At 48.0% G+C, this 10,699-nt stretch overlaps 2 protein-coding genes across 2 annotated transcripts; one reads left to right on the top strand and one right to left on the bottom strand.

Annotated features, from left to right (window-relative positions):
* The first annotated feature begins 711 nt into the window (after positions 1–711).
* Positions 712–2,272, top strand: LOC130103755 (zinc finger protein with KRAB and SCAN domains 2-like). Its single transcript, XM_056270080.1, has 2 exons — positions 712–1,083; positions 1,870–2,272. Exons 1-2 carry the CDS (start codon positions 714–716, stop codon positions 2,142–2,144), a joined length of 645 nt encoding a protein of 214 aa, XP_056126055.1. The 5' UTR covers positions 712–713; the 3' UTR covers positions 2,145–2,272.
* A 455-nt stretch (positions 2,273–2,727) lies between these two features.
* On the bottom strand, positions 2,728–3,988 carry LOC130103725 (uncharacterized). The gene is made up of 2 exons (XM_056270026.1): positions 3,630–3,988; positions 2,728–3,510 (listed from the first exon to the last, which is right to left on the bottom strand). The coding sequence occupies exons 1-2, from the start codon at positions 3,822–3,824 to the stop codon at positions 2,728–2,730; spliced, it is 978 nt and encodes a 325-aa protein (XP_056126001.1). The 5' UTR covers positions 3,825–3,988.
* Positions 3,989–10,699: the final 6,711 nt, after the last annotated feature.

Genomic DNA, 10,699 nt, shown 5'->3' with positions numbered 1-10,699 from the left:
ACTCTTTTTGTGAAGAAAAAGTACATACTTTTGAGTGTGTAGCAAAAGAGTAGGCAAGCTTTGGGACATACTACTTCGTCATCTTAAACGGACAGATCTGTCGCGTGCATCCTATCACCGTAAACTGCCCTGTCAATCATCTCGTCACAGTTAAAATCCTCCATTCAATCTAATATAACTTCTTACCATTTCGGAGAGAATTGTTGTCGCACATTCATCTGCCAGTCATGGGTCTTTCATGCGGAGACTCTCCTCATGTGTTTGGAATTTGAATATAATAATGCATTTAAAAGGTAATGGCTAAACGTATCTTTGCAAAAGTTCACAATGCTGCTGCAGATGCAATATAATGTGGACAACATTGAATAAATACATTTTCGTCAGGTTATGGCGCTTTTCCACTACACAGTACCAGCTCGCCTTGGCTCGGCTCGACTCGACTCGACTCGCCTTTGTTTGGTTTTCCACTGTGTAAAAGTTGTACCTGTACCTGCTTTCGGGTACTTTTTTTCGTACCACCTCCGGCGAGGTTCTAAGCGAGCTAAGGCGATACTAAAATGTGACGTAATACAATGCCGACTGCTGATTGGTCAGAGAGAATCGTCACTATTCACTGCGTCATCATTGCACGCGGCAGACGGAGTATCCAGAATAACCAGAGAATAACCCCGCCATTTTTAAATAGTTTGCCCAGATATACTAAACTTACTATTATGGCAACTCGGAAGAATACGCCGTGGTCAAACGAGGAGGTGCAGACTTTCCTATGTTTGGTTGCCGAAGAAAGGATCCAGCGAGAGCTTGATGGGGCAACTAGGAACGAAAAAGTGTATCAAGAAATCTCCGAACTGCTGTCCACACATGGCTACAACAGGACTTTCCAGCAATGTAGGGAAAAGTTAAAAAAACTGAAAAGTGACTACAGAGCTGTAAAGGACCACAACGGCCGCAGTGGTTCAAACCGAAAAAGCTGGAAGTGGTACGAACAGATGGACGGTATCTACGGCCATAGACCGGCGAGCAACGGGAGGGAGGGTGGACTTGACTCGGCCACCAGTTTGTTGGAGTCGCTGATGGAGGATGGTAAGTGTTTTAAATTTACATTACATTAATCATGTAGGCGCACTCTGCTTGAGAGTTTTGTTTTCTGTAGGCTGGCTTTTGAAAAGCTGAAGCTCACTTATAACATCGAAGACTGTAAACTTGTGTCGCAGATAACAATTGCTGCTACCGCTAACTATCTGCCATTGCTATTTTCGTATTGTGTTGACTTTTGTATGATCTTTCTATCTAGATTCCTTTTCGACGAGCGAGAATGGTTCAGTGACTCCCACTGATGCCACGTCGGCACCAGAACCAGCGGCACCATCGACACCAACAAGATCAGCAGCGTCGACACCGAGACCCGCAGCAGCGTCGACACCGGCAACCGGTTAGTATAATTGGAGAAAAAGTAAACTCTTCTAGCCTGTTGTCTGTGAATCTATACACAGTTTTTAATATATCATTCATCGTATCAATAACTCATTAATATAACGTAAACGTACTTGCATAACAACAGGAAGCATTCCCAGTTATGGGAATGCAGGATTCATTAATAAACCTGTTCAGTATTTTTATAACTTTCCAGACGTACACCTATACTGTACACATGGTATTTTAAAGTTGACATTTACTAAAATAGTTGGGCTCAGATGTTAAGTCGTTATATACTATATAAGTAATAGTAAGTTGTGGGCTTGTCTTTTTTTATGTAGAAGCTGTAATGATAATACATGTGAACAATTTACAACACACACAACCTTTGAATGAAACGTGACTTGTCCGTTTTTCTTTATAACTCATTCATTGTAATTATTTTTTGGCCAGGACGGAGGAAACGAAAGAGGGAACAGGAGCATCTGACTGTCCTGAGGGAGATGCAGACATCGGATGTCGAGCAGCTGGAATTGAACCGGGCACAGCGGGAGCGCCATTTACAGATGGCACTCGATGATGCAGCACATGCCCGAGAACTAGAAGCGGCTTTAAGGAGAGAGGAGATGGCTACAATGTCGTCCTTCAACCAGGCCTTTCTGGGAACCCTGAGCCAGCTTGTCCAGGCACTGAACCGGCGGGATGCTGTTCCACCGCCCCTGGACTGAAACCCCTTTGTTTATTTTAATTTAATGTTTGCACTACATGTAACATATGTATATAGTTGGATGTGTGAATTTATATTAATATTATATTTTTTTCTATTTGTATGCGTGTTTAAATAAAACCTTTTTGAAACTTATTACAAACAGTGTCTTTTTTTGATGGTTTGCTTTTTTACAAGGGTTTAAACAAGTATTTTCAGATTTTATACTGTGATAACCTTTAATGAAAAACAGCAGAGACAACATATTTAATGATAATGTATTTATTTAGCAATTAAAATAACGCATCAGACCCTCCCGTACATCTCTGCCCTCCTCCTCAACACCCTGTGCCACTGGCACCACAGGCTCTGCTGCTGCAGGTGCATCCCAGTCATCGTCATAGTCCTCTCCATGACTCTCACAAAGGTTATGCAAAGCACAGCAAGTAAGAATCATAGATTTCACGATTGTAACATCGCAGTCATTTCTTTTCATGAGGCAACGCCACCTTCCCTTCAGTCTACCAAAAGCGTTTTCAACCACTACCCGTGCTCGACATATTTTCTTGTTGTAGATCTGCTGTTCTACTGTCAGCCGTCCAGTGTCAGTGAATGGCTTTAGGAGCCAGTTCTGCAGGGGATAGGCAGAATCTCCCAGGATGTAGTAGGCAACATTCACCCCACCAATATTCCTTGTGTAAGCTGGAAAGTGGCCAACGGCCACTGGGACTGCAACAGCCACGGCTGGCCAACTCCCACAATGTGGAGAGTCTTAAAACACGAGCATCATGCAAGCTGCCAGGCAGTCCTGCAAACACGTTCCAGAACAGTCCTTTTCCATCTACAACACCTTGAAGGACGATGGAGTGCCAACCTTTACGGTTGAAATAGTCACAGTGGTACTCCTGTGGTGCCAAAATGGGTATGTGTGACCCATCAATAGCACCAACACACTGCGGGAGCCCCCATCTGTTCTCAATGTAGGCAGCCATTTCTTCAAACTTCTCCTGGTCTGGGTAACGGATTTGTTCGGGAACCAACAACGTTTCTGCAGCAGCAGTGAACTCTTGAACACACCGGCAAACAGTTAATATGCTTACTCCGAAAAGATGGCCGACAGTTCTGTACTCTGAACCGGTCGCAAGCTTCCATAGAGCGATGGCCACTCTCTTCTTTAGAGGAACACACTTGCGGAAGCTTGTGTCTTGTCTCTCCATCACTGGACGCAGTTTGTTGTACAAATATATGAATGTTTCTTCCGACATTCTGAAGTTCTGAACCCACTGCGCGTTTGTGAAACCAGGAACAATAACATCCCACCACTCGGTAGCTCGGTTGAAAGCCCAAACAGACGGTTTGCCGCGGCGACTTTGCAAAGCTAAACAGATCTGAAACACATAAACCATGCACATTTTAGTACGTAATACTGGTAGCTATAAAGTTGATTAAATACTTTGCATATAGTATTTACACATATGCAAACGTTAGCTATGTTAGCATAACTTACCCTCTTGCGTCGGCTTTGAACAACCGGATTCGTCTCGTAGTCTGAACTCTGTAGTAATTCCCAAACTCTCCTGTTTTTTTCAGCAGTGTTTCGTTTTGCTACCCTCAGCCTCTCATGAAACAACGTTTGTCTTCTTGCTGTGAGAAACAGCCACATCCCGAGGATCAAAAACAGCATACACTCGATTTCCTCCATTGTCCTGTGTGTGTGGGTAGCGGATGTGTGTCGCGTATAAGATTACGTCACGGCAGTTTCCTGCGGCGTCGCTATGACGACCGGGTACTATTTGTGGCGGTACTATTTGCAATGGAAAACGGAGCGAAAAGCGAGCCGAGTCGAGGCGAGTCGAGCCGAGTCGAGCTGGTACTGGTAATGGAAAAGCGCCATTAGATACTGATAATTAATCACTCAAACCCCTTTATCTAAACCTCTCTACATAACCGTCGGACTCGCGCGTCCTCCATGTCTGTAGTTTTTGAACACTTTTCATTCGTGTTTGTAGTTCTAACCGAATCCTCGTCCAACGCGCGATGGGTTGTGGGCAATATCAGCCGTTAGAGTGCGCATCGATCTGCACTTCGGATTCTGACCGGATATAGTAGACCATCCGGGTCTCTTTGGGACACTCATTTCAACATACTACGATTTGGGACGTACTAATTCTATTTTCGAATACTATTTAGGACGGATAGTATGCGAATTGGGACGCAGCACAAGTTATCGTTCTCAGCCACTCCCTCTGTTCGCTGATTGGACCGGTAAAAAATAGACCGGAGAAAACCAAAGAATACGCCACAAACCCAGACGTAGTACTGAAGGAAAATGAAATTTGAGCGGAAGTACGTAGGAGGGCAGATCCAGGCTAACATTGTGCAGCCTAGGAATATATATAGTGTCTTGCATTTAAGTATTCAAAACCATTTATTTATTTCACATTTTGTTATGCATAACATACATAACATAAGCAGTTATGTCTTGTTAAACTGCTTTACGTTACTTTTTTTCACATAAATCTACACTCTATACACCATAATGACAAAGCAAATAAAAAATCTCCATCTACTCCAACCAAGGCCCTTCTCCATTGATTGCTCAGTTTGGCCAGGGGGCCAGCTCTAGGAAGAGTCCTGGTTGTTTCAGACTTCTTCCATTGAGGATTATAGAGGCTACATGTTTCTGTGAACCTTCAATATAGCTGTTTTTTTTTTTTTGTCTTCCCCAGATCTGTGTCTTGATAAAATCCTGTCTCTGAGCTCTACAGGCAGTTTCTTTGACCTCATGGCTTGGTTTTTGCCCTAATATGCTTTTACGCTGTGCCTTTCCAAATCATATCCATTTAATTGAATTTTCCACAGGTTAAGTCCACTTGAACATCTACAAGCGAAATTGGAATGCTCCTGAGCTAAATGTCAAGTGTCCCAGAAAAGGGTATGAATACTTATGCAATGTAATTATTTCAGTTTTGAATTTAATAAATTATCACAAATCTGTTTTTGATTTGTCATTATGGTGTATGGAGTGTAGGTTAATGTGAAAAAAGTATTTTAAAGTAGTTTAACATAAGGCAGCAACATAACAAATTATGTTTTATTAACAAAGTTCGGGAGGAGCACATTCAGATAATTAACACGAGTGGAGTGCACTCAGCAATCAACGATAAGAGATGTATATATAGATTCAGCAGACTCACCTCACTCCATTGATAGTTTAGCAGCATCCCTCCACCACCCCTTTTCCACACTCCTAGTCTTAACCATTTACATACGGGGGAGTACTCTGGGTTCGGGCCGAACTACGAGCTCGGAGCCCTCCCCCCCGGGCAGCAAGCCAAATACCCATTAAACTTTACTCCCTCTAATTGAATGTAAGTGTGAACTCGTGAAACTGTAAAAAAAAAAAATGAAGGGGGTTGAATACTTTCACAGACCACTGTATATTATAGGGAAATTACAGTTAAATCACATAAAGAGACTCCAAAAAGCGCACTGAAGACCAGAAGTTCAATCAGTTGACAGAGAGTTTACTGAAGGCAAGGTTCTCCACACCATAGAAAAATTACTTATGGACAATCAGTTGACGTAATTTTTACAGGTTTGGATAGGTTAACAGTACGGACAGTTTTAGCAACATCCGAACATGGTATTCTGTTCTTTATGCAAATGAGTTAATTTAAATTATTATTTAAATTAAATTATTATAATTTAAATTAAAAAATTATCTTGGACACACGTTGTTCTATATTTGTAAGAAACTTTGGTAAGTGTCATATATTCCAGAAGGACTCTTCTTATCTGGGGAAATGTTGAATTCTCCTGGAGACTATTCTTTGGCATGGTCACATGCCTCTAAAAGTATACAACTCCTTCAAGCACAATTGGATAAAACATAGGCAAGATCAGCTTTTCACTGCAAAACAGGAAAACTACATCCACAAAGGGCACCGAATAAAATGAATAAGAATAAAGTTCAAGATATAGCTATGATTTTCATTATATAATACAAGAAGGGTGACTGTAAATCCATCCCCTTCACTGGCGGTTGCCGGTTTCAAAAACACAAATGGAGTCGGTTCAGTCAACTTATATTTATGGGCAGACCATACCTTGTGGCAGAAAGTGACAGTTCTGCAGTAGCAATCTCTGGAAGCTTGTTTCCACCATGGAAAAAATTAAATGGGGGTTGCAAGTTTATATCTCACAATTCTGAGAAGAAAATCAGAATAGCGAGATATAAACTCACAATTTTGAGAAAAAAGTCAGAACTGTAATACATAAATGCCATAGGTTTAAATGGTATGTAAAATGTATAGGTTTAAACATTAAAGTGAGAAAGTTTTTAAACTGCACTTGCAAAGATAATATGGCTGCATACTGTTTTTTTTTAAACATTTGTGATAAGGTGAGTTCTCTTACGAGAGGTTCTCTCGTATTGCGTAAGTTAGTTTACGCTACGGGAAAGATTCATCTTCTCGAGATATTGAAGCCAAAAATTATCCTTAATTTTGTATTTATTGTCAACGCAGTGCAGCAGCTAGCAGACCTAGAGCAGGCTATCTTGTGTGCTCATTGGCTGCCCTGCGGCAACTGCAGCAGCCTACCAGTGAGCCCAGCGTGACGTCACGCCCAATGAAAGGCGCCCGCGGCTTCATAGCGTCATAGCCCACCAGAATGGGCGTGGCTTAGCGTATAAAAGTAGGGGCTGTAGGCTGATTTCCCTGGTTTTCGTCTCTTCAGCGTGCTCTTCACATCGCTGGATCTGAGAGAAGCCACCGCCGCCGTCGAACAGCGAACAGCCAGCTTAGGACAGTGCTGAGGAAGCCGGCCGTCTTCGCCACCTTCAGCCATCCGTGCGAGCTATGCTATCCGGCGACGTATCCTTTGCCTCTTGTATTTTCTTTTTCTAAAAGAGCAGCGAGCGTCTTTTTAAAGATGCCTCGCACCTCCTGCAGCTCGTGCAGGGCCCCGCTCAGCGTCGGAGACCGCCACGTCATCTGTGCTCTCTGCCTGGGCCAGGAACATGCAGAGCTCGCCCTCGCGTCCGGGGGCTGCGAGCTCTGTGAAGCGCTTCCGCTGTCGACCCTGCGGGCTTGACTCGAAGCCTTCAACCCGGAAGCAGTCACTCCGCCCTTTGTGGGACCGCGCAAGAAGAAGCGCCGTTCCCAAAGACAGCCGGAACCTGTGGCCACAGCGACGCGCTCGCCGGAGAACCTCCCTCGAGCCTCGCCTTCGCCTTCACCGCCTCCCTTCACCGACGCGCAGCTGCCACTCACGAGCCTCACTGCCGTCGCGTCTGAGGATGAGGCCGAGGCACACACCATGAAAGACTGCTGCTCCATCCTGGCATCGGATAGCGAGGAATGGTCGCTGCACTCCACCTCCTCGTCGATCCAGGAATCCGGCCGTACCCGTGCTGGAGCTGATGCGGAACTGATGCGCCATCTGATGCAGGCCGTTGACCGACTCGGGCTCGAGTGGTCGCCGCCGCAGGAATCTGCGCCGAACAGACTCGACGGCTCTTTTCTGCAAAGTCGCCGCCGTCCGGCTTCAGCCAGCAGGCCCGCTCCGTTCCAACGGAACTCCACACGGAGCTAACGAAGTCCTGGAATGCACATTTCTCCTCAAGACGTCAGTCCCATGCCTCCGCATCGCTCTCCCAAGTGGACTGCGCCGCCGAGAAAGGGTACATGGCTATCCCTCCTGTGGAAGAGGCGGTTGCAGTGCACCTCTGTCCGCCCTCTGCTAGATGGCGGTCGAGGTCAGCCCTCCCGTCTAAAGCCTGCAGAGCCATGTCCGCCCTTGTCGGCCGCGCTTATGCCGCCTCCGGCCAGGCTGCGTCCGCTCTCCACTCCATGGCTGTGTTACAGATCCTGCAAGCCGACCTCCTCCGTGAATGGGACGAGAAGGGACGTTATCCAGCTGCGGTTACAGATCTGTGAAGCGCGACGGACCTCTCACTCCGCACCACCAAAACCGCAGCTCAAGCCATCGGACGAGCCATGGCCGCGTTGACCGTCACAGAGTAGCACCCATTCTGAAATCCCTGGGATAGCTTCCCACGCTGCTATGCGAGTAGCTAGGGGGCGAATGGCCTCGGATTCTGATCGCTGCCATTTGCAGGCTCGAGACACCCTCTGGTTAATGCTCACTGATATGAGGGAAACTGAGCGCTCCGCCTTCCTGAACGCACCGCTCTCCCCCACTGGTCTCTTCGGCCTAGCGGTGAACGGGATCGTCCACCGTTTTTCTGAGGTACAGAAGACTACACAGGCCATGAACCTCTTCCTGCCGCGACGCTCGAGCTCCGCTACAGGCCGCTCTCGCGAACGAAGCCAGCCTCCTGTGCGAGCCAGCACTCAGCGTCCAGCACAGCCCCAGCCTTCGCAGCGACATCAGGGCGGCCGCCCTAGGTCGCGCTCGGACAGCCGTCACAGGCCGCCGCCCCCCAGGGGGCCTCGGCAGAAGATCACGCCCAACTGTTCACCCCTACACACAAGCCCAACACGTCCCGTGTCACTCACAGAGCACATTCTCATAAAGCGCAGAAAAGCCGCTCGAGTGTTGAATGTAAGAAATGTGTCCACAGGTTTGTGCCCACTATCTGCCTGCTCTGTTGCACGGCCGCTGAAGCAGGTTATGAATGTAAGTCTCGTGCCCGCCCGAGAGCGCTCACGCTTACTAACACACACCTCCCCCCGGGCGCTGTTATCACAAAACGCAGGGCGTTCATAAGACGCACCCCATCCAAAACGATAGGGGCGTCAGATATATTTGTGAGTCTCGTGCCCGCGCACATGCGTTCACGCTTACAGAAAGGTTTTTCCGCCCAGAGTGCTGCTCGCGAGTCAAAAGTGAAAAGAAAATGTTCCCCATCCCTTATGATTGGGACATCACACATGATTCAGTCCATCGCGACTGCCAGCGAGCAGCCGTTGCCCAGCACCGAGAGCGCGCGCGCCGCGCTCCCTGCTCCGGTTCAGTGTCTCGAGCCTGCAAATGGCAGCGATCAGAATCCGGAGGCCATTCGCCCCCTAGCTGCTCGCATAGCAGCGTGGGAAGCTATCCCAGGGATTTCAGAATGGGTGCTACGCACAATAAAGCAGGGCTATTCACTTCAGTTCATTCCACCCGTTCATACAGGACCAACATGTTCTAGTCCGCTCGGAAAATATGTCTGTGGTGTCCTATGTAAACCGTCAGGGCGGTGTCAGATCCAGAAACCTCTGCGATCTGGCGGAACGCCTCCTTACTTGGTCTCAGATCCACCTGCGCTCGCTGAGGGCGGCGCATGTGCCTGGCCATTTGAACGACGGCCCAGACAGACTGTCCAGGAACAACGTTCCCCCAGGGGAATGGTCCCTGCATCCCCAAACAGTCCAGAAACTGTGGCGCCTTTTCGACAGAGCGGAAGTCGACCTATTTGCGTCAAGAGACAACTCTCATTGCCTGATGTTCTTTTTGAAGGACGAGGACGCGCTGGCCCAGGTTTGGCCCAGCCGCCCGCTGTATGCTTTCCCGCCGGTCTCTCTGTTGCCACAGGTAATCAAGAGAATCAGGGAAACACGCCACTCGGTGCTCCTCATAGCCCCGCGTTGGGAGAATCAGACTTGGTTCCCGGAACTGTCACGGCTGTCATGCACAGCCCCGTGGCCGATTCCGGTGAGGGCAGATCTCCTCTCTCAAGCTCGCGGCTCGGTCTGGCATCCCCATCCAGAGCGCTGGTCTCTGCACGCATGGTTGATCAACGGGTATTTGTTGCCCTGCCAGAAAGAGTAATGAACAGGATCACGCAGTCCAGAGCCCCTTCTACGAGGAGGCTCTACGCGTCTAAATGGTCGGTGTTCTCCAAGTGGTGCTCCGACAGAGGTCTGGACCCACGGTCATGTGGGGTTTCGCGACTGCTCACTTTCCTACAAGAGTTGTTGGTTAAAGGGAGGTCCCCATCCACGCTCAAAGTATATGTGGCAGCCGTGGCAGCATTCGCATAGTCGACGCGCGGCCAGTCGCTGGGAAAAGATGAGCTGGTCATCTGCTTCCTTAGAGGAGCTAGAAGGATGAATCCGCCGCGCCCCCCGTCGGTTCCTGTGTGGGATCTTTCCTTGGTCCTCGAGGCCCTGAAAGTCTTCCCCTTTGAGCCACTGGACTCTATATCTATCACTGAAAACCGTTTTTCTGACTGCGCTGTCATCAGTCAAATGTGTGGGGGACCTGCACGCGCTGTCTGTCAGCGCGACATGTCTTGAGTTCGGGCCGAATGACTCTAAAGTCATCCTTAAACCTAGACATGGCAATGAATCTCCTTTGCCCAGTCAGGACGCTGAGGCTCTACACTGCGCGCTCCGCCTCGTTCAGGTGTTCAGAACAGCTTTTCGTTTCGTTTGGCGGGCGCACCATATGTGTAGCGGCGGGCTGGAGCTCCCCCTCTACCTTTGTCAGGTTTTATAACCTAGAAGTCCCCGCCCTGCAGGCTAAACTTCTGTCAGTGTAAGTGGGATGTGCGTTCTGCCCAGATCTTCGTGCTCAGGCCACTCTCACGTGACTTAGCTCTCCTGGTTGAGCTGTGCCAGTACGGTA

The sequence above is a fragment of the Rhinichthys klamathensis genome, unplaced genomic scaffold, assembly GCF_029890125.1.
Source record: "Rhinichthys klamathensis goyatoka isolate OS25496 unplaced genomic scaffold, OSU_Roscu_1.1 h1tg000296l_1, whole genome shotgun sequence".
In the NCBI taxonomy this organism is placed as follows: Eukaryota; Metazoa; Chordata; class Actinopteri; order Cypriniformes; family Leuciscidae; genus Rhinichthys; species Rhinichthys klamathensis.
Note: the sequence above shows the minus strand (reverse complement) of the source record. Positions and strands in the feature narration are given on the sequence as shown.

Bases quoted from the DNA above. Each gene is read 5' to 3' on its own strand.
- LOC130103755 (XM_056270080.1), top strand. From the start codon at position 714: ATGGCAACTCGGAAGAATACGCCGTGGTCAAACGAGGAGGTGCAGACT. The intron at 1,084-1,869 runs GTAAGTGTTTTA...TTTTTTGGCCAG, and splicing joins GGAGTCGCTGATGGAGGATG to GACGGAGGAAACGAAAGAGG.
- LOC130103725 (XM_056270026.1), bottom strand. From the start codon at position 3,824: ATGGAGGAAATCGAGTGTATGCTGTTTTTGATCCTCGGGATGTGGCTG. The intron at 3,511-3,629 runs GTAAGTTATGCT...TATGTGTTTCAG, and splicing joins TTCAAAGCCGACGCAAGAGG to ATCTGTTTAGCTTTGCAAAG.